We start from the raw sequence: 27,109 nt of genomic DNA, 5'->3' as shown, positions 1-27,109 counted from the left end.
AACCGTCAATATTATGATGATGATGTGATTATTATCAATGGTATGAATATTATTGCTGTTTTTACTATTATTATTTCTCAAAAATATCTGTACCCAGACAACAGACTGTTCATGTACATATTGAATTTTTATGTTTACTAAAAAAAATGTATAAATAATATATACCCTGTTTCCCTGAAAATAAGACCTCCCCTGATAATAAGCCCAATCGGGCTTTTGAGCACATGTGCTAAAATAAGCCCCCCCCCGAAAATAAGCCCTCCCCAAAAATATTTAAACGCAGAGCTGGAAATCAGGTAAGATGGCAAGAGGAGCTCCATCTTGCTCCATGCGCCCCAAAATAATAAGATCTCGCGCTTATTTCGGGGTTCAAGAAAATATAAGACAGGGTCTTATTTTTGGGGGAAACACGGTATATACATATATACATATACATACACATATACATACATGTGCGCGCACACACATACATATATATAAAAGAGATCTGATTTTGCAAATCAGAAACATAGTACAAGCAGTTCTCGACTTACAACCACAATCGTGCCGAAGCTTTCCTGTGGTTAAGTGAAGCGACATCTGTTAAGTGAGTTTCGCCTCCCTTTACGAACTTTGTGGTTAAAGGCAGGGGTGGGTTCTAAAATTTTTTACTACCGGTTCTGTGGGCATGGCTTATTTTGTGGGTGTGGCTTGATGGTCATGTGACAATTCTTTAGGATTTAGCAGAGGTACTGGTTTATCAGGCTTTTAATTGCTTGCAGAGCTGTACCAGTCTACCCATTTATTTTTGCAGGCACCGGTCTACCACCAAACTGCCTTTGAAGCCCCGTGGCAAGAGTTTAAACAGTTTTTCCTTATAGCCCATCAGCTGGGACTCAGGAGGCAGCAATAGATTGGGGGTGGGGCCAAATAAAAGGTAAGAATAATGCGGGGGGGGCAGGGGGGCAGAACCAGTTCGGTGACATCATATCATCACTGCTACCGGCTCAGCCGAACCGGGCTGAACCAGGAAGAACCCACCACTGGTTAAGGGAATGACTGCAAGTGTTAAATTAATTATATGGTTGTTAAGTGAATCTGGCTTCCCCATTGACTGCTTGTCAGAAGGTTGCAAAAGGGGATCCCATGACCCCTGGGACACTGCGACCGTCATAAATATGAATCAACGGCCAAGAGCCTCAATTTTTGATTACGGGGCCACAGGGATACTACAAAGGTTGCAAGTGTGGAAAACGGTCATAAGTCACATTTTTCAGCACCGTTGTAACTTCGAATGGTCACCACATGAACTGTCGTAAGTTGGGGATTACCTGTATCATAGAATCATAAGGCTGGAAGGGACTTTGGAGGTCTTCTAGTCCAACCCAACTAAAGTCAAGAAACAAGCTGACTTTTGTGTATGAATTACTACCAAGTCGGTGTTTCAGCCTTGGTCTACCATTTCAGTCAAACATGAAAAATCAAACTCTACTCTTTGACTTTACAAAGCAACTCTTATGGTCCTGCCTCATGTTAGCACTCCGTCTGACGTCCCAAAGGTGCTTTTTTCAGAAGGCCACTGGACTTTGTTTTTCTTTGAAGGCGTTTCACTTCTCATCCAAGAAGCTTCTTCAGCTCTGACTGGACAGTGGGGAACGGAAGGATTTATATTCCTTGCAGAAAAGCTGGTCATTTGCATCCTTTTTAGAGAGTCTGTTCTGCCCCAGCTACGGACCCCAAAGAACGCAGCACGCACAAAGTCTGTACAAACCTTAGTTTACTAAACTAAATCAGTCTTTTTCAAACAATGGCTGTTAATTATCTTTCTTAACTGCCTACAAGAATCCAAAGAATAAATAATCGTAATCTTACTATGGTTGGCAGAAAGCCCAGAGGCAACTTGCAGAGAACTAAGATCCAGACGTGAAGGAGAGTGAACGAAGTTGTTCCCTGAAAATTGCTTCAGTTGGCGTTCCTCCTTAAATAGGCTAAGGGAGTGGCCAATTAGCCCCAAGCCTTACTCTCGAGGAGACCTCCACCTGAGGAGCCACTCCTGCCTTTTGGCAGCTCTGCGCGCCCGTGCATCGAGAAGAGGCTCCTCCTCTTCGTCCTCTTCACTTAAGGGAGCTTCTGGAGGTTCTGAAGGCCCTGGCTGAATCCCCGCCTCTGGCACCACATCTTCTCCAGCGTCCTCACTGTCCGACTCGAGTGCCAGCTGCACAGGCTGCTGGCACAGCACCACACCAGCCTCCTCGCTGTTGGAATCAGCTACTGGCTGCACAGGCTGCTGACGGGCCACACCAGAGTCATTGAGGCCGCTTGGAGATTTGTCTGTGTCCTCAGAGTCACCTGAGTAGTGCAAATGGGTGTGCAGCTTTCCTGGGGTTCACTACACACTACTTGAAAAGCACCTTTGGGACAACCATGACCTGGATGACTGAGACACTCCATAGATGCGCCATCTGACTTAAATCTTTGCCAATACTTACCCTCAAACCGCGCTTTAGAAGAAATCGAGCGAGGGCGCTGTCATGGTAAGGCTCAAATTTGACTGCCTGAAATAAGAGGGGGGAAAAAAGAAAAATAAGCACGAACAATGATTTACTTTAATTTTGGGGGGTTCTTATCTGGAATTTCTCCTAGCGCATCATGGGATTCGTTTTTAATTTCCTGCCTATCTTTTTTAAATTTTTTTAAAGCTTTGTGCAAACTAAGAAATTGAACGTGGGCCAGCAAAACACCTGAAGAAAAGTGTAAACTTCATCGCTTCAGCCTCGAGACGCCATGTAGCTGATAAACCTCAGGAGATGCAAGTGATATATTTTGTATGAATTTTAGGCAAATTCGGGTAGACACTTATATTTCCCCCCCCCCCTCTTAAAATGACTGTCTCCGGGAGGCTTAAACAGTGTATCTCGAGCATTGTGTGAAGGACACACAATAGAATAAAGGTAAAGGTTTCCCTCGCACATACGTGCTAGTCGTTCCCGACCCTAGGGGGCAGTGCTCATCTCCGTTTCAAAGCCGAAGAGCCAGCGCTGTCCGAAGATGTCTCCATGGTCACGTGGCCGGCATGACTAAACACCAAAGGTGCACGGAACGCTATTCCCTTCCCACCAAAGGTGGTCCCTATTTTTCTACTTGTATTTTTTACCTGCTTTTGAACTGCTAGGTTGGCAGAAGCTAGGACAAGTCACGGGAGCTCACCCCATGACGCAGCACTAGGGATTCGAACTGTTGGAACTGCCGACCCTTCGATCGACAAGCTCGGCATCTTAGCCACTGAGCCACTACGTCCCTATACACAATAGAATAGGCATTGCTATTTGACAACGCCAATTGCGAATACCGGAGATGTAACAAGGAATAAAAACTGATTTCCCACACATGCCATACCCAGCATCTAACAGGATTAGATGCAATTCCCTTTTGCAAATGGCCTATTGTTTGAGCAAGTTGCTTAACGCATTGTAAGCCGCCCTGAGTCTCCGGAGAAGGGCGGCATATAAATCAAATTTAAAAAAAAAAAAAAGTTCTCCACATCTGAAGGCGAATATACATATCCCAGGACAATGTTGCAAGATCCAATCTGGGCCAGTCACCGGGTTTTACTTCCAAGCTTTCGGACTCATGCTGGAGCCCATCCTCTTTCTCTCTAGCGGACGGTGTCTCTCTTTAGTAAAGCTTAATTCTTAATAGTTACGTACAGCAGTGGCCAAAATTGTGGAAACATTTTGGGAAAAGTGTATTTTCTAAAACTAGCTAATAATGCCACTTTTTTTTTTTTTTTGAGTAGTACCATAAAATTATATATCAATAGAAAGATAATTTAATCAAGAATGTAATGCAATAACTTTTATGAGGGATTTGCTATTAGAATAGCAGTTACGGTATAAAGAAGAAAAGTGAAACACGTAGAAAAAACGAGATGTACAAAAATGATCCCCATAGAAAAAATGGGATATACAAAAATTATCCCCATGTTAGTCAATACTTAGTTGGGTAACCTTTATACGGCCTTACAACGTCTTCCCATGGAGTGAACCAAGTCTTTTAGTTTTGCAGCTATTATAATGTGAAACCAAGATTGAATGATGGCTTCTATTAACTGGGTTTTATTGCTGGGTCTTTGTTTATGCACAACACTGGAAAGCAGAGAGAATACCTTTGGAAGGAGAAGTAATTTAAAAAAAATTAGATTGTGCAGAAATGAATAGATTGACTTTGATGGTTAAAGAAAGAGAAGATTCAGAATACTTTTAAGATATGGAATCAATTTTACTATTGGTTAGAAAAGAGAGACAAATAAGTAAATTAATAGTTATGTATAAAAATGCGATAATCAGAATATTTTGTGAGTGATGAATTGTTGTAATTGATTCGATGAGAACGAAGACAGAAGAAATAACAAAAAGAAGAAAGATTGGAGACAACACTGAGATGTCACACGGAAGGAATGACTGATGTATTAAATGTTTGTTTGTTTTTTTAAAAAAAAATTTTTTTTAAAGTTTCTTTAATCGGCTCCATAGATTTTCAATTGGGTTCAGGTCTGGGCTATTCCCAGGCCATTCCAGCAGTGGAATAGGATTATCTTGAAACTCAAAAAAAAAAGTGGGGTTATTAGCCATCAAATCTCAAAAATAAACTTTTCCCAAAAGGTTTCCACAATTTTGGCCACTACTGTATCCACAGTCATGTGTCTTTTTGCTATTAACTTCATCTCTGGATGAAGGTCCCTCTGGAACGACCTCCCCCTAGAGATACGCACGATACCAGACCTCCGGACTTTTTGTCGGGCCCTGAAAACACATCTTTTTCACCTAGCCGGGCTGGCTTGATCCCATCCCTTCGGTTTTAATTTGTAATTGGTTTTAACCCGGGTTGTTTTAAATGGATAGCCAAAATTATTTAATGTTTTTTAAACTGCTTTTAAATTTTATATGTTATGTTTTACCATGGCTGTTTACCGCCCTGAGTCCTGTTGGAGAAGGGCGGTATACAAATTAAATAAAATAAATAAATAAATAAAATCTATCTTTTTTATTTCTCTTTTTTTTAAAAAAAAATAAAATCAAACCCAGATTATCAGCTCTGGCAACTTCTGATAAGACTCCCGTCCAAGTACTAACCAAGATTTGGATCCTCTAAAGACACCAGAAATGTCCCTCTATCTTACCTGTACCAGCTGCAAGAGGTAATGGAGAACATCGTCATCTTCTAAGCCTTCCAACTTCTGCACCGCCATCGTTCTCACGGTTTCATCCGAGAAGTTGCAATCCAGAAGCTGGATGGGCAAGCCGACATCCAGAGCGCTCTGGTCCCACGCCTCTCGCTTCGCTAGCAGTTGGTAAGTTTCGGCGACTTGTTCCTGCTGGCCCCATTTCACTGAGCTAAGCAATTTAGGGTAGCCCTTGGGGTGCTTTATGCTTTCGTACCTGAAATGCCACAATAATTCCTTGTCTTCGGGGGTGAGCGGGTTGAACAGATCGGTAGCTATGATCTCCTCCAGCTGTTTCCGCAACTGGTTTGGCATTTCAACTCTGGCTCTGTCCCCCTGGGAATCGGACGCTATCTTGTGTTTCGGCAAGGCGATGGGGTGACAGTACTTGTCCAAAACGATCGAAATGGCCATTGAGTTTTCTTTATCCGGATTAGTGGCCGAGGTCAATTTATCCGCATTGATGCTTCCTTGCTCTTCCCCCTTGCCCGGGATTTTCCACATGTGAAGGACGTAGTCCCCCGTTCTGAGCAGGGAGCGGTGGTCTATCAGCAAAAGGTTGACGTAGTAAAGAAGCTGAGTTTTGTATTTGGGGTCGGAAGAGGGCGAGTCGTGAGGGTGGAGGTTACCCTTGGCGGATGGCGCGGGAGTTTTGCCGCAATAGATCTGCAGGGTGAGCAAGGCTCCTTTCGGAAGGTCCTTGATCTTGATGTCAAACTCAAGCCAAACGTTCCACAGAACCTCTTCGGTGAAGGGCTTAGCGGTTGTTCTCCTCTGGGAAAGGAGCTGTTGGCCGTGTTGAATGTTAGCCTCCACGAAGACGGTCAGGTCCGTGTTTCTCGGTAAGACGGGGATATCCATGCCGATGATCTTGACTCTGAATTTACGGTTGCAATCCCACAAAGATATGGTGAACACCCTTTCATGGTCTTTCCCGTGGATTGTGAGCTGCTCGTGATATCCCGAAACTCCGGTGCAATCGTCAACCAAGGGCCATTCTTCTTTCTGAACTTCATCCTGGTTCGGGTCCGGTGGTTCATCTAAGAGCAGATGGATTTCATCCCCCTTTTTCAGACACTGTCTTATCCAGTGGAAGTTTTTGATGGGTGTCTCGCCTACAATGTACTCATCCCTGCCACTCACTCGCAGGACAAAATCCTGCTCACTGTAGTCTTCAGGAATGTTCATCAAGGACTTCTTCTTCGCCATTTTTGTGAAGAAGCTCTGGAGGATGACGTCTGGCATGTCGTCCACCGCCACTTTAATCTTCTGGCTGGTGGTCCCTCTGTGGATGTTGAGAAAAATATTATTGTGGACAATTCTACTCAGTAAATATTCCGGAAGCGGCTTGGATGTAGTCCAAACGGGCATGGAATACAATTTTGGATCTCGGCAGGAGACTTCAATCGTCCGCGGAGTGACCAGCCTACGGCGGGCAAACTCGAGCTCGTCGTCGTGCACGTTGCTCACGTCGGTGACGTCGTAGCCAATCAAATAATTGAGCCGCTTTTGGAACTCTTGCACTTCCTCGGAGGGGTTGGGCTTCTCCACCACGTGGATCTTGCCCACTTTCTTCTGCAAGACTTTCCAATATAAGATACAATCCAGGGTCTGTATGATCTGGTGCTTGTCGTAGATTTCGTACCACTGGCCCTTCTTCTGATACAGGAGGAGAAATTGATCCGGCGTGATCTTGCGGAAGAGGTCTGAGGTCTGGTGGCCTTCCACTGCCCGCATCCAGACTTGGGCTTTCATCTGCTCCACCGTGCAGTTGGTAGGGATGTCGAGTACGATGCTGGTTGCGGGGAAAACAAACTCGATAGAGATGAGTTCCGTTGATGACAACGTGTTGGCTGTACAGTAGGGCTTCATCCTCCTCCTCCTGCGTCGCTTGTTGTCATCTCTCATAACCACAGCTTGATCGCTGCTCTCCAACTCCATGCCACAGGCAGTCTAGGAAAATCCAACACAATGCCAGGTTATTTCTTTTCCCACGGAGCGGGAAGTCTCCGCTAAATTTATGTTAAATACAATCTCAAAAATCGTGTGTTTTTTTTTTACGCACATCTAATGAAAGCTAAGGGATGCAGTGGCTCAGTGGTTAAGACGCTGAGCTTGTCGATCAAAAGATCGGCAGTTCAGCGGTTCGAATCCCTAGTGCTGCGTAACGGGGTGAGCTCCCGTTCCTTGTCCCAGCTTCTGCCAGCTTCTAGCAGTTCGAAAAAATACAAGTAGAAAAATAGGGACCACCTTTGGTGGGAAAGTAACAGCGTTCCGTGCGCCTTTGGTGTTTAGTCATGCCGGCCACATGACCACAAAGACGTCTTCGGACAGTGCTGGCTCTTCGGCTTTGAAAAAGAGATGAGCACTGCCCCCTAGAGTTGGGAACGACTAGCATATATGTGCGAGGGGAACCTTTACCTTTACCTAATGAAAGCTAATCAAACAGAAGGGAAGCCCTTTTTGAATCCTTTTGCTTTCCTTCCATTGATGATAATTTAAATAAATAAATAAAGATAATAGCAAGCTCTAAGCAAAGAGCAGTCCAAATACCGTATTTTTCGGAGTATAAGACGCACCGGAGTATAAGACACACCTTACTTTTTGGGGAGAAAAATAGGGGGAAAAAATTCTGCCTACCAGGTATTCATCTGGCTAGCCTGGTCAGCTTCAGCACATTAGTTCGCTGGTTTTGAGCATGCCCTTGTTGGGGCTAAAAAAACAGCTTCTAAAACACAGCTGATTGTCGGAGGGAGCAGCACTGAGAAAAGTAGGCGAAGCGCGGAAGATCACTTTGCTCGCAAGCACCGCGTTGGGGCTGAAAAACAGCTTCAAAAGCACAGCTGATCATCGGAGGGAGCGCCAGTGACTAAAGCAGGCAAAGCGCGGAAGGGGTAAGAGAAGAAAGCAGCTGTTCCGGGTAGCCATTTTGGGCACCGCGCGTCTCGTTTTCAGCCTCCGAACGCATCGTGTTTTCAGGCAGCGATTGGCAGCAATGTGCTTTGGTGATCCCTACAGCCTTGAGGGGCTCTAAACGGAGTGTTTGGAGGCTGAAAACGTGACGCATGGAGCCCAAAAACACAAGCTATTGTCAATGGCAATCTCAGCAGCCAGGAAGAGGACGCGAGGAGGCTGAAGGGTGGGGGCCGGCGGGTGGGCGGGGTTACATTTGGAGTATAAGATGCACCCAAATTTTCAGCCTCTTTTAGGGGGGGGGGAAGTGTGTCTTATAATCCGAAAAATATGGTACATTCTGTATTAAGCATAGCTTCTGTAAATAATGTTAACTGCCCCCAAAAGGCAATGGCTAAAATACGAACAGAGGTACGTTGATCTGTGGCTGCTGGTATTCTCTACAGTTTGGTTGTTTTGTTGCAGACATTTCATTACCAAACTAGGTAACATCATCAGTGCTAGTAAGGAGTGGGATTTGCTCTCATTTTATATTCTAGCGCTGTGTTCCCCAACCTTGGGGGGGTGGAGAGGGGATCCGGACCACGTGAGTGGCGGTTCAACATGCATGTGCACATGCACAGCTGAACTCACGTGAGCAGTGGGCCATTGCGCATGTATATGTGCACGCAGCTCGACTTGCCCCACTTTGAGCTGCACACGTATGTATATCTGCATGCGCCAGCCTGGCAATCATGTGAGTTGATCTGCGCGTGCACGCACTGGCCTGCCACTCTGGGTTGCAGGAGGCCATCACAGCCAAAAATGAAGCTTGTGAGCCCATTTTTGCTGGCAGAGGCTCGGGCCACCACAGGCGTCTCCGACATGAGTGACATCGAGCTGGCCACGCCTACCCTGGCCATGCCCCCCCAACCCCCCACCCCCAAGGTCAAACACAACCCTTATGGGGCCCTCAATGAAATCCAGTTTGACACCAATGCTCTACTATATGCCCAGATGTTGTCTGTATAGGAGAGTGGAAAAAATGTTCCGCTCTGGGTCATGTGACCTGGAAAGGGAGGGCTTAGAATGCCGCGGTCACCAACATTCTGAGCCTCTGCCCAGCTGCCTCTCCCGTGGCAGTACAAGTATTTCCCCCCACAAAGCCTGAAATCTGACCTCATTCCCATCAATCCGCCCAGAGAATGTTGCTTCTTCTATTCTAATTTTCAGACTTTTGCATTGACAGAGTAATTTTTTTTTTAAATTTGATTTATATGCCGCCCTTCTCCGAAGACTCAGGGCGGCTTACAATGTGCTAAGCAATAGCCTTCATCCTTTTGTATATTTTATACAAAGTCAGCTTATTGCCCCCACAACTGGGTCCTCAATTGACCTACCTTAGAAAGGATGGAAGGCTGAGTCAACCTTGAGCCTTGGCGAGATTTGAACCTGCAGTAATTGCAGGCAGCTGGTCTTAATAACCAGCTTAATAACAGGGTGCCTTAGACCACTGTACTACCAAGGCTCTTTTATATTTATATTTTATATTTATTTACTTATTTATTTGCTTATTAAACTTATGTGGTGCCCGTCTTGGCTAGAGGCGATTCTAGGCAGCTTACAATTGGACTTCCTTTGCACACAACAATATGCTTCCCTCAATTTTATGTTTGTACCACAGTCTAAGCAATTCATGAGAAAATTCTACATTTTTCTCTGCAGCGTTTTGGGAAATGAAAAAGAAAGCCTTTTAAAAAAAAATCTGCTTTACTAAACCCAACTGCATGCACTTAAATCTGGATTAAACTCATAGAAAGGACGAAGCCATGTTTAACCTATTATATAATCATCATTCATCATCATCATCATCAACAATCGTTTCCAAATATTTAAGTAGACGCTGTTTTGTGGAGGTATGTTTAAAATCTGAAGCACTTTAAAAACGATTTGGGTTTAACATGGCGTTTACTCTTTAAATGTTATTTCTCTATTATCTTTTTTTTAATTCCACATTTTTCTCTGTAGCATTTTGGGGAACTAGATGAAGGTTATAGAAAAGAAAGAATTTTTAGATTTCTATTTTACAGATTCCAACTGTATGCCCTTAAATCTGGGTTCAACTCAAGAGATTCGTGCTAATCCAGAAAGACAGGCTGTTTTTAATATTTTATGATGATGATGATGTAATATTTTGTCATCCTCCTCATCCATTTCCAAATACTAAACAGACACTGTTTCTGTTTAAAATCTGAAGCGTTTTAAATATAAATATTTAAATAAAATATTTAAATATAAAAATTTAAATATTGGTATTTAAAGAATGAATGTTTAACACACCGCTTGCTCTCTAAACGTTATGTCTTTTATTTTAGTTTTTTGAACAAAATTTCAAAGCCAGCATCTCTGCCAGTTTGCAAAGAGAGGAGAAAAATTATCTGGGGGGCAAAAACTGCATGGGAATAACAAGAGTATTTTTATATAATGAAAATAATTAACAGCTGTCTTCCTAGATTAAATCAAAACTCATCCACCCGTGCACGCCAGCAGCTCATATGCAGAGAACGTCCAATGTGTTTCAAAGAACATACATTTTAGATCACCTCTGACCAATGAGAAGTGTTTAAAAATTGTCTTATAATTTCCATTTTTCCCACCATACGTAGATAAAATGAAGGTTACAAGCCATTTTGATCCCTTCCTCCTTAATGAATAAGGACTAGGCTGCTTATTTTTCCCAACAAAACTTTTGATGCTTTTTTTTCCTTAACAAATTCTTCCCCCATATTTTATCTCCTGAAAGTTTCAAGATGAACAATTTCAGGATGCCAGCAACGATTGAGTAGAAACGGTTAATTTTCCCCACGATCCAACGAAAGCAAACGATGGAACTATTTTAATGAGAGATTTTACCTGGCTGGGAAACAGGAACTGAATTTCTGCCGAAACCTCATTTGTATAGTTTTGAATCCTGCTTTATTTTAAAATGGCAACAACTCACAACCACGGAAAGTGGCTTCTTCGGGGTGAGATGTTCTGTTTTTCTGGCTTTCTTTCATCAGTCGAGGCAACGGAAGTCTTCGGGTAACCAGGAAGGAAGTTTTAACCTACTCGGCTATAAACAAGATCGTTGGCTTTAAAAATTGTGTGTGGGTTTTTTTAAAAAAATGCTTTTCCTGTTAGAACTGTCAAACAGTCCCTGGCTGTAGTTGCAATCATTACAAAAAAAAAAAAAAAGTTGGCCACGCCCACCCAGTCACATAACCCCCTACCAAGCCACGCCCACAGAACCGGTAGTAACAAATTTTACATTTCACCGCTGCTTTACGCATACCAATTACAGTGGCACCTTGGTACTCAACTGTTTTGAAACTCATCGAATTTGTTACTCAACACATTTTGACGGGAAAATATTTGTCCTGGTACTCGTTGTTTGTTTGGTACTTGATGCACAAGCTACAATTTGTCGGGTGTCAGCTGCCTTGTGACTCACTACCTTATTTCTTAGGGGGGGGGGAAATTGTTTGGTACTCAGAGTTTTTGTTATTCATCTCGCCTCCCTGAACCAATTAACCATCTGTATTTTATTGGATGCTTTTATTTCTATTTAAGTAGACTTTTTCACCAGTCCCAGGTTTTAAGGCATCGCAATATATATATTTAAAAGCAAAATTTCCAAACTCAGAGCTGGAAGAAAGTCCGGCTTCAAGAACTTGATATCCAAATTATGCCAGTTTTGAATATGCAAATGTTTACCACTTTAATTTAATTTAATTTAATTATTTAATTTAATTTAATTTAATTCATTCAATTTATATGCTGCCCCTCTCCGAAGACTCAGGGCGGCTCACAATGCATTTTAAAAAATCATTATAAAAAAACATTTAAAAATTAAAAACATTAAAAACTCATTCACGCCATTCATGGCCAGATCTAAAGCTTCACATTATTCTGGGATATGTAAAAAAAAAAAAAAAAAAAACATCTGCCGGGAATTGGTCCTTGAATGGATGATGAACAATGGAGCAAAGTTCAAAAGATTACAACAGTTAAGCATTCATGGACTAAACGCAAAATTTATGCTTTTCTCACCAAGGCCTTTTAAACGCTGAACTGTTTTACGTCAAATTCAACCCATCCAGAGCTCAACTGTAGCGTTTCCTTAAGAGTTTGAGCTGTTCGTCCAATTAATTTTCAGTGGATCGATCTATAAACGGAGTAGTGAGTAATCGCATTGAACTGAACCTACAAGGTTGACAATTCCTCAATGCGTGGGCTTTGGGGGAATAAAAAGACGGTTATTTGTTCATTTTGCCTATTTTTTTATCGGTGTTGTACAGGAGCCCATAAACCAGAGAATGAATCTGGATGAAAAATGAAAAACGTACCCAACTATAAATTTTAGCCTCGATACTTGTTCACTTCAGTGGATGAAAACTAATCAAGGGGTTATCCAATCTAGAATGAAGAAGATTTCCTAAAAATGAGACCAATTAACTAAGGGAAGGGCTTGCCTTCAGAAGTTGTGGCTGCTCCATCACTGGAGGCTTTTAAGAAGAGATTGGACCACCATTTGACTGCAATGGTATAGGGCCGTAATGGCGACCCTATGGCACGCGTGCCACGGGTGGCATGTGGAGCCATATCTGCCGGCACGCGAGCCATTGCCCTAGCTCAGCTCCACAGCGCATGTGCTACGCCGGCCAGCTGATTTTCGGCTGGCCCCGCTCACGCTGCTCCTCCCCTCCCAGGAGTCTCCACGTGGCCCGTTTTGGATGCCAGGTAAGTACAGGGCTTAAGCGGAGGATCTGGGAGGGAGTTTTTGGCCTCCGGAGGGCCTCCGGGTGGGGGGAGAGGCCGTTTTTGCCTTCCCCAGGGTCCAAGAAAGCTTTTGGAGCCTGGGGAGGGTGCGAAAAACAGGCCTTCCGGGCCCACCAGAAGTTGGGAAATGGGCCATTTCTGGCCTCCAGAGGGCCTCCAGGGAGGGGGAGGCCGTTTTTGCACTCCCCAGGCTCCAAGAAAGCCTCTGGAGCTTGGGGAGGGTGAAAAACGGGCGTACTGGAAGTCTGGAAACGGGCCGTTTCCAGCCTCCGGAGACTTCAGGGAGGCCTGCTAGGCCCAAAACGGGGCACGGTGGGGGTGGGTCATGCTTGCATGCATGGGGAGCGCGCAGGGGTTGTGTGTGCATGCACGGGGGGCATGGAATTATGGGTGTGGGCACGTGCGCACATGACACCCCTCCATGCTTCCCCCACTTTTGGCACGCGACGCAAAAATGTTAGCCATCACTGGGTCTCCTGCTCGACCAGGGGGGGTTGGACTAGAAGGTCCCTTCAAGGTCCCTTCCAAGCCGGTTATTCTGTTAAATTTTCTGATTCAGCTGCTCAAAGCTTTCATTGTAAAATACTGTATGGTCAGATTTATCAAGACAAAGAACGCTTCAGAAACTGTTGTAGCGTGAAGAGAAATGGTTGCAAGTCACACAAAGCTTTTTTTTAATACAGTGGTGAAACATCTGGAAGAATCAGGGAGCTCAACGTACAATGCTAGGAGTCAGGGACTACCCAACCAATCTGTAAAAGCATTCCAATCCCCAGTTCCTATGAATGCTAGGAAGTATCTGAGATACTTCTCTCCGTATCGGTATTGTGAAGAAACGAAGGAACAAGCCATTTGTACATTAGGCTGTCTCAATTAAGACATTGGAAAGCCCAGGACAAAAGCTGATCGTTTCACTCTTGCTCAACTTAAAGAGTGTAGCAATTTGTGTTGGCAAAGCAGATCAAAACAACAACCCTCCAGAAGTTAGAAAAAATTCAGAATCAGGGGTGAAATGCTCCCGGTTCAGACCGGATCACCCGATCCGGTAGCGATGGCGGTGGGTGGTTCGGAGAACCGGTAGCAAAAATCCCTGCGCCTCCCCTCACCATGCCCAGCTGAGCTGCACGATCATCAGAGGCTTTTTTTTTTTAACTTTTAAAAGCATTTTTTCTACAACCTCTTCCGACGAAAAAATGCTTTTAAAAGTAAAAAAAAAAGCTTCTGATGATCGCGTGGCTGAGCTGGGATCATCAGAGGCTTTTCAAAGCATTTTTTTCTGCAACCTCTTGGCCGAAGAGGTGGTTAAAAAAATGCTTTGAAAAGTCTCTGATGATCCTAGCTGAGTTGCCTGATCAGCAGAGAGGCATTTTTTAAAAAGCCTCTCTGACGATCCCAGCTGAGTTGCCTGATCGCCAGAGAGGCTTTTCAAAGCATTAGAAAAAATGCTCTGAAAAGTTAAAAAAAAAAAAAAGTTGCCACGCCCACCCAGTCACATTAAACCCCCCCCACCAAGCCACGCCCACAGAACCGGTAGTAACAAATTTGACATTTCACCCCTGTTCAGAATACGATAGCACCAAGAGAACCTGGGTTGACGGGACTTGAGATGGGGCGCTAGCAGTGGTGAAATCTGAACCGGGGTTTACTACCGGTTCGCTGGCTGTGCATACGCAGTGCACATCACGCACCGAATGCGAGGTGCATGCACGCAGTGCACGCCAAAAGGAGGCATGCAGCAAGTAGAACAGCGCGCGAGGGGGCGTGATCAGCTGTGGCGCGCAATCTTTTTTCCCCCCAGTCTTTTCCCAGCTAAGCAGCGCCTCTGACGTTTGCGCTGCTTAGCTGGGCATGGGCGGCCGGGGGGGGAGGGTGTAGGGATTTTTGCTACCAGTTCTCCAAACCACCCGCCGCCATCGCTACCGGATCCGGCGATCCGGTCCGAACCAGGAGCATTTCACCCCTGGATGCTAGCCAAAAAAAGGTTCACTCTGTGAATCTTACCCTGTCAACGGTAACTCAGATTGGCATTAATATAACCCGATTTTTCAGAAGGCGATAAAAATTGTGCCAGTTTTTGCCGAAGCAGACGTAGGTTCCTCTACAGCATTCTGCAAAAGGGGGAAATGTCCTTGAGATTAATGACTCTACCGGAGCCTACATCTATGTATGTATCGGATTTTTTTTTTAACAACGGGACGGAAGTGGTTTTCGATTTGTCCTTTTTTTGTTTTGCTTTCCAGATGAGCCTTAAACGAAGTTGCCAGACGGCAACACGCTGACACAACAACAAGGGTGGAGAACCGAGCAGATTTCATCATTCTTATTGGCAGAGTGTTGGATGGAAGGTGAGCTCATTCCATCCTTGGTGATATGCTGTCCTCCCAGTCTTTCTCCACCCACCCTCCAGGCTTCTGTTTTGTCACTTCTTCTCCAGAAGCCTTCATTCAATCAACGAGATCCCCACGCCACGCCCACAGAAGCGCTAGTAAAAAACATTTGAAACCCACAAGGGTATGAATACCTGAGTCCACAAAGAACCTCAGCATAGAGCAAGCAGCCTTGGGAACGCTCCCATGGTCAGGCACTGCTCTGCCCCAGCTACGGACCCCAAAAAACGCAGCACACACACACTCTACACAAAGCTTATTTTACTCAAATAACTTAGTCTTCATCAACCAAAGGCTGTTAATAAACTGTTTTAACAGCCTACCAGAATTCTAAGATAGGTAATCTAGTCTTACTAGAGTTGGCAGAAAGCCCAGAAGCAATTTTGCAGAGAATCCAGACGCGAAGGAAAGTGAACTAAAGTTGTTCCCTACAGCTTGCTGCAAGCGGTGTTCCTTCTTAAATAGGCTAAGGGAGTGGCCAGTTAGCCCCAAGCCTTACTCTCGAGGAGATCTCCTACTGAGGAGCCACTCCTGCCTTTTGGCAGCTCTGCGCACCCGTGCATCGAGAAGAGGCTCCTCCTCTTCGACCTCTTTACTTAAAGGAGTTTCTGGAGGTTCTGAAGGCCCTGGCTGAATCCCCGCCTCTGGCACCACATCTTCTCCAGCCTCCTCACTGTCCGACTCGAGCGCCAGCTGCACAGGCTGATTGTCGGAATCAGCTACAATCTGCACAGGCCGCTGACGGGCCACAACAGACACAAAGAATCAGGATCATATGTTAAGTTGCCGTTCAGAAGGTTTATTACTGAAGTCAAACACACAAATCTAGTCAACTAAAGTTCAATACTAAATTGGTGCCCGATTAGGGTCAGCAGAATTCAAGAGAGTTAAGATTTAGACCTTTGTGGCAATGTAACAACTCGAGGCTACTGACTCACTTAACTCCCTCCCCTGCTCTTCTCCTACACCCGTGATGGCGAACCTATGGCACACATGCCAAAGATGACATGGAAATCCCTTTCTGTGGGCATGCGCACCATCGCCAGATACTCTTCTGGTTTCCAGCATGCATATGCACGCCAGCCATCTGGTCTTCCTGGGCGTCAGAGCGAAGGAAAATGGCCTGAAAGCGGCCAAAAATGAGGCCATTTTTCAGGCATTTCTGGGCCATTTTCAGGTCGTTTTTCTGGGCCTTTTTCAGGCCATTTTCAGGCTGTTTTTGGCCCCCAAACGGCCTGAAAACGGCTGGAAAACGGCCCAGAAAATGGCTTGAAAACAGTCCAAAAAATAGGCATGTGCCCGCCAGCCAGCTGGTCTGGTTTCCAGCCTGCACATGCACGCCAACCATCTGGTCTTCTTGGGCACTGGAGAGCAGGAAAATGGCCTGAAAACAGCCAAAAATGAGGCCATTTTTCGGGCGTTTCTGGGCCGTTTTCAGGTCGTTTTTCTGGGCCGTTTTCAGGCCGTTTTCAGGCTGTTTTTGGCCCCCAAACGGCCTGAAAACGGCTGGAAAACGGCCCAGAAAATGGCTTGAAAACAGTCCAAAAAATAGGCATGTGCCCGCCAGCCAGCTGGTCTGGTTTCCAGCCTGCACATGCACGCCAACCATCTGGTCTTCTTGGGCACCGGAGAGCAGGAAAATGGCCTGAAAACAGCCAAAAATGAGGCCATTTTTCGGGCATTTCTGGGCCGTTTTCAGGTCGTTTTTCTGGGCCGTTTTTGGCCCCCAAACAGCCTGAAAACGGCCCGAAAAACAGCCTGAAAACGGCTGGAAAACGGCCCAGAAAATGGCCTGAAAACAGTCCAAAAAACAGGCATGTGCCCGCCAGCCAGCTGGTCTTCTGGTTTCCAGCCTGCACATGCACGCCAACCATCTGGTCTTCCTGGGCACTGGAGAGCAGGAAAATGGCCTGAAAACAGCCAAAAATGAGGCCATTTTTCGGGCGTTTCTGGGCCGTTTTCAGGTCGTTTTTCTGGGCCGTTTTCAGGCCGTTTTCAGGCTGTTTTTGGCCCCCAAACGGCCTGAAAACGGCTGGAAAACGGCCCAGAAAATGGCTTGAAAACAGTCCAAAAAATAGGCATGTGCCCGCCAGCCAGCTGGTCTGGTTTCCAGCCTGCACATGCACGCCAACCATCTGGTCTTCTTGGGCACCGGAGAGCAGGAAAATGGCCTGAAAACAGCCAAAAATGAGGCCATTTTTCGGGCATTTCTGGGCCGTTTTCAGGTCGTTTTTCTGGGCCGTTTTTGGCCCCCAAACAGCCTGAAAACGGCCCGAAAAACAGCCTGAAAACGGCTGGAAAACGGCCCAGAAAATGGCCTGAAAACAGTCCAAAAAACAGGCATGTGCCCGCCAGCCAGCTGGTCTTCTGGTTTCCAGCCTGCACATGCACGCCAACCATCTGGTCTTCCTGGGCACTGGAGAGCAGGAAAATGGCCTGAAAACAGCCAAAAATGAGGCCATTTTTCGGGCGTTTCTGGGCCGTTTTCAGGTCGTTTTTCTGGGCCGTTTTTGGCCCCAAAACAGCCTGAAAACGGCCCAAAAAACAGCCTGAAAACGGCTGGAAAACGGCCCAGAAAATGGCCTGAAAACAGTCCAAAAAACAAGTATGTGCCCGCCAGCCAGCCAGTCAGTCTTCACATGCATGCACGTTCCAGTTTGGGCACTCGGTCCCAAAAAGATTCGACATCACTGTCTACACCCATATATCTAGCAGCAAGTCCCAAGAGTTCAGAAATGGACCCTACTGAGCAGTTGGCTGGATGATATAGTAGCAGGATGTCTCACTAGTCCCTGTTGTCCAGCTTAACACAGAAGGATTCCCACACTGTCCATTCTGGAGCAAAGACTCTGCTAAAGGTCTCTCTCCCCCATCATCTCTGCTCCCTTTCCTTAGAGTCGAGGCTCCCGAAAGACCTGAAACCCAGTTTAGAAAGTCAAAGTGGCCTAGAAACAAACTTCTTGGTTTCAATAGGGAAGTAAATAGCCACTGTAATTTTCCAGGTTATCTGAATCTACATCCATGGAATTGCCTGGTGGCCTCCACTCCAAGTATGTCTGAGCTTTCACAGATTAGCCAAAAATCAGCTCAGGGCTGCCACCTAGTGGGGCTCTCCTGCTTGGCGGTTGCAGCCACCTTACTTTGGAATCATTTTTTTTCTAAGTGAAGATTAAATGACGGCCTGTTATATCACCAGTTCACTTTTATCGTCACCTCTGAATGCCAGAACAAAAAAGCAGGGCTAATTTAACAAGCATTTGTGGAATTGCAGCCTGCAACCTTGGTAAAGTTTTGGAAGTCTTCCGTTCAAATAAAAACCAGATCCAGCCGTGTTTACGATCATCATCCAGATTAGATCCACTTTTCTGCAGAGACAAATTTAACTCCCCGCCTAGGAATCAACAACAGCCAGCGCCCCACTTTTACAGTTTAACCCTACCCAAATAACACAAAGGTTAGCTCATCATTTTTCCTTTCTGTTTGCCTCTCTGGCCAACCACCCCTGCCCCCCCCCCACACCACTGCCTCATTGATGGCTAGCCTCTTATCCCTTCCCTCTTTATTTATTTAAAGATGCGTATCTGTTACAATAACCTTTGGGGCTGCTTACGCCTCTTAGTTATACGCAGTGAGAAGTGTAGAGACAAGTTAAGTAGCAGGGGGCAGAAGGGGTGAAATCCAGGTTCTGGAGGACCGGTAGCGGAACTTTTGAGTAGTTCGGAGAACCGGTAAATACCACCTCTGACTGGCCCCAGAGTGGGGTGGGAATGGAGATTTTGCAATATCCTTCCCCTGGAGTGGGGAGGGAATGGGGATTTTGCAGTATCCTTCCCCTAGGAGTGGGGAGGGAATGGGGATTTTGCAGTATCTTTCCCCTAGGAGTGGGGAGGGAATGGGGATTTTGCAGTATCCTTCCCCTGGAGTGGGGAGAGAATGGGGATTTTGCAGTATCTTTCGCCTGGAGTGGGGAGGGAATGGGGATTTTGCAGTATCCTTCCCCTGGAGTGGGGAGGGAATGGAGATTTTGCAGTATCCTTCCCCTGGAGTGGGGAGGGAATGGAGATTTTGCAGTATCCTTCCCCTGGAGTGGGGAGGGAATGGAGATTTTGCAGTATCCTTCCCCTGGAGTGGGGAGGGAATGGAGATTTTGCAGTATCCTTCCCCAGGAGTGGGGTGGGAATGGAGATTTGGCAGTATCCTTCCCCAGGAGTGGGGTGGGAATGGAAATTTTGCAGTATCCTTCCCCTGGAGTGGGGAGGGAATGGGCATTTTGCAGTATCCTTCCCCTGGAGTTGGGACAGAATGGAGATTTGGCAGTATCCTTTCCCTGGAGTGGGGTGGGAATGGAGATTTGGCAGTATCCTTCCCCTGGAGTGGGGAGGGAATGGAGATTTGGCAGTATCCTTCCCCTGGAGTGGGGTGGGAATGGAGATTTGGCAGTATCCTTCCCCTGCCATGCCCACCAAGCCACACCCACAGAACCGGTAGTAAAAAAAAATTGGATTTCACCACTGGTGGGCAGGCACCTAAAGCTAATCCGGTGATTTAAAAAAAACAAAAAAGCAGAGAAAACAATTTAAATACACAGCAGGGAAGTTTGTTTGGAAAGAAATTCAGGATAGGGCTGTACCACAAAAGTCTCTTAACCACAGAGGTGGGGCAGCTAGAGGAGGATGTCTCCAACAGAGATCAAACAGAGGACAATTTTGCATAGCAAATACTGCCTGGGTACACAATTAACGCACCAATAAGCAATCCACTATCCACACCAAGTCTGGTTCCAACAATAAAATAAATAAAAGGAATACAACTTCTGAATTCTTTTTCAACTGTTGAGGGTTGGTTTCCTCCAATGAGTAAAATAAAACTATGTGGATCACTTTACTAGGCCAAAGAAACAATATTTACGTCCAAGGTGGGAAAGAGAAAAGGGTGATATTCAAAAATTTTTCCTACCGGTTCTGTGGGCATGGCTTGGTGGGCGTGGCAGGGGAAGGATACTGCAAAATCCCCATTCCCACCCCACTCCAGGGGGAAGGATATTGCAAAATCCCCATTCCCTCCCCACTCCTGCAAAATTCTCATTCCCACCCCACCCCAGGGGAAGGATACTGCAAAATCTCCATTCCCACCCTACTCCTTGGGGAAGGATATTGCAAAATCCCCATTCCCTTTCCACTCCTGGGGAAGGATACTGCAAAATCCCCATTCCCATCCCACTCCTGGGGGAAGGATATTGCCAAATCCCCATTCCCTCCCCATTCCTGCAAAATCCCCATTCCCACCCCACTCCAGGGGAAGGATATTGCAAAATCCCCATTCCTTCCCCATTCCTGGGGGAAAGATATTGGAAAATCCCCATTCCCTCCCTACTCCTGCAAAATCCCCATTCCCACCCCACTCTGGGACCAGCCAGAGGTGGTATTTGCCAGTTCTCCCAACTACTCAAAATTTCTGCTACCGGTTCTCCAGAACCTGTGAGAACCTGCTGGATTTCACCCCTGGTTTGAAGCCATTTCAAGTGTCAGTGATAAAAACAACACGCACCCACACATTGACACAAAACACAGGGAGTCCTTGGCTTACGACCACAAATGAGTGCAACATTTCTGTTGTTAAGCGAGACATTGGTTAAGTGGGTTTTGCCTCATTTTATGGCCTTTCTCGCCACGGTTTTGAATCCCTGCCCTTGTTAAATTAGTCACACCGTTATTAAGTGAATCTGGCTTCCCCGTTGACTTGGCTTGGCTTGTCAGAAGGTCACAAAAAGGGATCGCTGACACCCGGGACACTGCAGCCGTCATAAATATGAATCAGTGGCCAAGAACTTGAATTTTGATCATGTGACTGTGGGGATGCTGTAACAGTCCTAAGTGGGGAAAACCGTCAAAAGTCACTTTTCTCAGTGCTATTGTAGCTATCCACGGTCACTAAACAGTATTGTAAGTCAAGGACTATCTGTATAATAATGTAAGGATCAAAGGCCCACCAAGAATGAGCCTTGGTGGTGCAGCAGACTAAAGCACTGTTAAGTAGCACCAGCTGCCTGCAATTACTGCAAGTTCAAATCTCACCAGGCTCAAGATTGACTCAGCCTTCCATCCTTCCGAGGTAGGTAAAATGAGGACCCGGTTTGTGGGGGCAATAAGCTGACTTTGTATAAAAAAAGAACACCGCTTGGGGGGGGGGGCAAAAGCCCTACTAAGCAGGTATATACAAAAGTATGAAGGCTATTGCTTAAAAGTATTGTAAGCCGCCCTGAGTCTCTGGAGAAGGGCGGCATATAAATCGAACCAATAAATAAATAAGAAGTTCTATCACTGTCATCAGGCAGTTGCCAAAACAAGTCCACAATTCAGATATAAATCCAAAATGTCCAAATTGTGGGTGTTTAAATGTATGCCCAACCCATACCGACAACCTCTTCCTCCATACCGACTTTTCCAAATTCTTCTTTTAAAGATATCAGCCTACCGAGGCCAATCCTACAGCTAATTTGCCTGTGGCGAGTCACCTATTATTTAATTTCACCATATAATACCGCATTTCAAAACCGTAAGCAAAGCAGGGACTGCTATCCTCTTCCTTTTCCCAGGACAGGTGCACAAAATCAGCCCTGAATCCTATAACGCTCAGTAATTATTGACAGTTGCCCTGTTCATTTTCTCAGCGACACCCCTGCAAAGTAGGACAGAGCCTCTCCCTTAGGGCGCAGATGAAGGTGGGTGCAGCTAAAAATTATTCAAAGCCCTGGGACCCTAAAACATCCTCTTGGATATGAGAAATGGCTTGAATGTTGACGGGGCAATAATAAATTGATTATTTATTTAATAAATTATTAAATTTATTTATTTACTAAGAATTTTGGAATGTCAGAGATTACTGCGACTCAGTGGAAATAATATTGTTCACGCCAGCATTTTTTTTGTCTTCTTATATAACGCACACATATACACGTCTTTGTGGGTGCACCTGCATGCAGAAGGCAGTTGTCTAAACTTGCACCCGCTTGTAAATCTTTATGGCAACATTATGGAAGTGTACGTCTTATTTGTCTGTCTGTCTATCAAATTTATATCTATCTGTCTATGAAATTTATCTATAAAATTTATATCTGTGTCTATCAAATTTATCTCTATCACATATCTATCTATCATCTATGTCTGTCTATCTGTCAATCTATCTATCAAATTTATCTCTATCACATATCTATCATCTATGTCTGTCTGTCTGTCTGTCAATCTAATTTATCTATCGAATTTATATCTATCAAATTTATCTATCACTTATATGTCTGTCTTATCAAATTTATCTCTATCACATATCTATCTATCATCTATGTCTGTCTATCTATCTATCGAATTTATATCTATCAAATTTATCTATCACTTATATGTCTGTTTTATCAAATTTATCTCTATCACATATCTATCTATCATCTATGTCTGTCTGTCTGTCAATCTATCAAATTTATCTATCAAACTTATGTCTATCTATCAAACTTATGTCTATCTATCAAATTTATCTCTATCACATATCTATCTATCTATCTATCATCTATGTCTGTCTGTCTATCTATCAAATTTATATCTATGCCTATCTATCAGATTTATCTATCAACCTTATATGTCTGTCTATCTAGCAAATTTATACCTATCTGTCAAATGTATATCTGACAATTTTAGCAATTTTATGATGTTTGTGTATCTATATTTTTCTTGACTGTACACCGCCTTGAGTCCTATGGGAGAAAGGCAGTATAGAAATATAATTAATTAATTAATTAATTAATTAATTAATATCTAATTTATATCTATCATCTGTGTGTCTTATCAAATTTATATCTATCAAATCTATCAAATTGATATCTATCAAATTTATGTCTATCAAATTGATATCTATCTGTCAAATTTATATTATCTATCTATCAAATTTATATATCAAATCTATCAAATTGATATCTATCAAATTTATGTCTATCTGTCAAATTGATATCTATCAAATTGATATCTGTCAAATTTATATTATCTATCTATCAAATTTATATATCAAATCTATCAAATTTATATCTATCAAATTTATGTCTATCTGTCAAATTTATATTATCTATCTCTGTCTGTCTGTCTGTCTAATTATTGACACCCCACCCCAACTTACTGCAGAGTAACTTTAACGCCTCCGTGCGGGTGTGTGTGTGTGTGTGTGTGTGTGTGTGTGTGTGTGTGTGTGTGTAAATTGTGTTTACCCCACAGGGGCGGCTCACTCAAACTTTCACAGCCCCCCCTCCGCCCCCCCCAAAAAAACCCCCTCTCCAGATCCAAAAATCCCCGGTTGCAGCTACCAAGGACGGTCCCCGACGTCCACCCCACGCCAACGAGAGTCCCATTTCCCCGTGGGCCATTCCAAAGCCCACCTACACACCCACACCCACCCAAAAAAAACCCACCCTAAGCCACTTATAAACAAAGGAAAGCGGGTCAAAGCAGAGTTAGGCTTCCCAAAAGTTGTCCAAAGGAAGGGAGGGGGGGATTCCGCGGGGGAGGGAAATCCCCCACGCGTGTTTCCCCCCCCACTTCGGAAAGCAAAACTTCTCCTGAGGCGCTGAGAATCCCCCGGAGCTGCCTTCCCAAGCCGACCCCCTCTTCGTCCCGGACTTACGTCCACGCGGAGCGGCGGAGGAGCTGCTGCTGCTGCCTTTCCTCCCTCCGGGCGCCGGAGGGTCTTTTTTCCCAAGCGGGGTCCCCACCCCCGGAGTCCTCTTCCCAGCTCGGCCGCGTCCGGCTCGGCTTCCCCGCCTCGGCACCTGCCCCAACAGCTGACTGCAGGCCTCGCCCAGCTGGCTGGCTGGGGAGGAGGAAGCGCAGGCGGAGCGAGCTGGGGCGGCTATTGGAGCACTCCCCAGTCGCCTTTTTTTTTTTTTTTTTTGCAGCAAATCTCAGTTCAGTCGGACTTTTCTCATTTTCTTTAGCGGCCATGTCCAGCTTTGAAGGGGTTTGGATCTAGGACGGGTAGTTTAATGAAGAGAAGGACTAGGGGAGACATGATAGCACTGTTCCAATATTTGAGAGTTGCCGCAAAGAAGAGGGAGTCAAGCTGTTCTCCAAAGCACCTGAGGCAGTGGTGGGATTCAAATAATTTGAGCCTTGGTAGTACAGGGGTTTAAGGCACCCTGTTATTAAGCTGGTTATTAAGACCAGCTGCCTGCAATTACTGCAGGGTTCGAATCTCGCCAAGGCTCAAGGTTGACTCAGCCTTCCATCCTTTCTAAGGTAGGTAAATTGAGGACCCAGTTTGTGGGGGCAATAAGCTGACTTTGTATAAATATACAAAAGGATGAAGGCTATTGCTTAGCGCATTGTAAGCCGCCCTGAGTCTTCGGAGAAGGGCGGCATATAAATCAAATTAAAAAAATAATAATAATTATCAACTGGTTCTCTGCCCTAATGACCGGCTGGGTGGGCATGGCCAGAGGGTGTGACAGGCAGCCCTCGGCCTCTTGCCCCCCTCTAGGAGTGAAAATGGTGCCCACGGTGGGGGCACGCTGCACCCCCACACCCCTTTTTGGGCCTAGGGGGCCTCCCTACACTTACCTGGGAGCCAAAATGGGGCGCATGGGGACTCCTGGAAGGGGCGGGGAATGGAGGGGCAGAACCAGCCAGAATTTAACTACCGGTTCTCCCGAACCGGCCCGAACCAGCTCAATCCCACCACTGACCTGAGGCAGGACGAGAAGCAATGGGTGGAAACTAATCAAGGAGAGAAGCAACTTAGAACTAAGGAGAAATTTCCTGACAGTGAGAACAATTAACCAGTGGAACAACTTGCCTCCAGAAGTTGGGAATGCTCCAACACTGGAGGTTTTTAAGAAGAGATTGGACAACCATTTTTCTGAAATGGTACATGGTTTCCTGCTTTGAGCAGGGAGTTGGGACTAGAAGACTTCAAAGGTTCCTTCCAGGCCCAGCTCTATTCTGATTGGTTGAGAATTTAAATAAAACAACAAAAATTAAAGAATGGCATTTAAATGCACAAGAGTGTCAAAGATTAATAAAAGTGAAGGATCTTCTGTTGGTATTTGGATGAAGCTGCTTTAATCAAAATTAACCATGCACGAAAAGCCAATCCATATAAAGCATAGGAAATACAGCAGGTTATTTCTTCGCTGGGTATGTTATTTCTAAAAATAATTTCGTACGTCTTGCAATCTTAAACAAGGGCACTGAATCAATGGAAAACGACGTTGTGATTTCCACAGCGTTGAACGATTGCTTTTCAACGGCGTATTTATCTTAGGCCTATTTTTAAAAAAATAACGTATAACGCCGTTTCCAGTCTCTTTGCAGCTTCACTTTTGACATTGTTTGTCACAAGGCGGTAAGCTGCCAATTTTTCTAACAAGGCTTCCTAAAGATGGAGTTATTGAGCTGCTATAGAAATCGCCAAATTCCTGGCAGGAAAAAAAAAAGGGTTTTGAAAGCAACAATAAAGATTTGATTTGACTTGAATTGATTTGATTTCTCTCTCTCCCTCCCTCCCTCCCTCTCTCTCTTTCCATATCTGTATCTACGCCTACTGTATAGTCTTCAGATGTTTTAATATTCTCAATTCTTAAATTCAGTCATGAGTTTAAGAAGAACTCATTGTCCTTATCTTATCTGAAATGAAATGCAAATCACTGAAACCTGTGGACCTTAAGAATGAACCTATGACTCATTCTTCAGCAAATCTTTAATCCTATCAAAGGATTTATGGAGAACCTCAACCCAAACATTGCCTCTTTTTACATTTTAAAAAAACCCATGTTCCATCAGATCAAACTCAAGGCCAAATGTCTTCATCTCTATGACATTTTCTTGAGAATAGCTTAGAAGTGATTCACCATTGCCTTCTTCTTCTACGATGTTTGTTTGTTAAGCTTCTCAAACATTCCTGGTATTTCTTGGCAAGTCTTCTTCTACTCAAATGTTAACCAGGTTTGACTTGGCTTAGATTTCTTCTTTCTTTTTTTTTAACTCAGCCAACATCAGATATCTGCTGGCTTCTAGTTGTGTTTTTAGCAGGTTTAGGGAGTGATTATATTGGAGGCTGTGCTAAAGTTTGCTAGGAAGAAAGAAGAACAAACTACTGCAAAGTTCCCTGTGAGAATTTGAATATATATAATTAAAGCTTAAGAACCTCTTTCTTTCCATATTGATCTCTCCCTTCCTTTTGATATTAATCTCTCCCTTCCTTCCTAAGTGGTTTATAGAGTCAGCGTGTTGCCCCCCAACAATCTGGGTCCTCATTTTACCGACCTTGGAAGGATGGAAAGCTGAGTCAACCTTGAGCAGGTCAGGGTCAAACTGCTGGCAGTGGGCAGAATTAGCCTGCAATACGGCATTCTCACCACTGTGCCACCACGGCTATAATTGAATTGCCCATAGAAAAAAGGGCACTTAAACTATTACAGTAATCACAATAGCTGCAGTTAGTTGGTTGATTGTATTTGCAGATGATCAAATGCAATACTTTTGAAACAAGTGACATTTTTTTAAGACGATAAGATACATAGATCTGACCATGTGCGATCTAAAAGAGGCATTTCCTTCTTTATAGAAAATACATCTTTAAGCACAATCCTGGTCTTGGGGCAATGACCAAACAAGCACCCAATTATCTACCAATAGATCTGTATTGGCATTGGACTCTTCCTAATATTGTTCGTTCAATAAAGGAGAATATTTGTAGCTCAGGGGTCCTTGGTGCTCTCTGAGCTTGCTTGTTTTCTTACAGACGTTTCATTACCATACTAGGTAACACCATCAGTGCT

General features: G+C 44.7%; 1 protein-coding gene across 3 annotated transcripts in view; it reads right to left on the bottom strand.

Annotated features, from left to right (window-relative positions):
• PIK3CG (phosphatidylinositol-4,5-bisphosphate 3-kinase catalytic subunit gamma) overlaps window positions 1–27,109 on the bottom strand; it is an 82,598-nt gene that overhangs the window by 15,479 nt on the left and 40,010 nt on the right. The window contains exons 1-3 of one of the 3 annotated variants that reach the window (XM_034433627.3): window positions 23,959–24,121; window positions 5,159–7,153; window positions 2,469–2,534 (exon numbers count right to left, since the gene is read on the bottom strand). In XM_034433627.3, coding sequence (XP_034289518.2) covers window positions 2,469–2,534; window positions 5,159–7,141 — 2,049 coding nt within the window. In that variant the 5' untranslated portion in view covers window positions 7,142–7,153; window positions 23,959–24,121. Of the gene's footprint in view, window positions 1–2,468; window positions 2,535–5,158; window positions 7,154–11,005; window positions 11,272–23,958; window positions 24,122–27,109 lie in introns of those variants that run through there. The other 2 variants (XM_034433626.3, XM_034433628.3) reach the window with 2 other exon arrangements.

This window comes from Pantherophis guttatus, chromosome 7 (genome assembly GCF_059756535.1).
Source record: "Pantherophis guttatus breed Tessera chromosome 7, ASM5975653v1, whole genome shotgun sequence".
NCBI lineage: Eukaryota > Metazoa > Chordata > Lepidosauria > Squamata > Colubridae > Pantherophis > Pantherophis guttatus.
The sequence above is the reverse complement of the archived record's forward strand: the minus strand, read 5'-3'. Positions and strand labels throughout refer to the sequence as shown.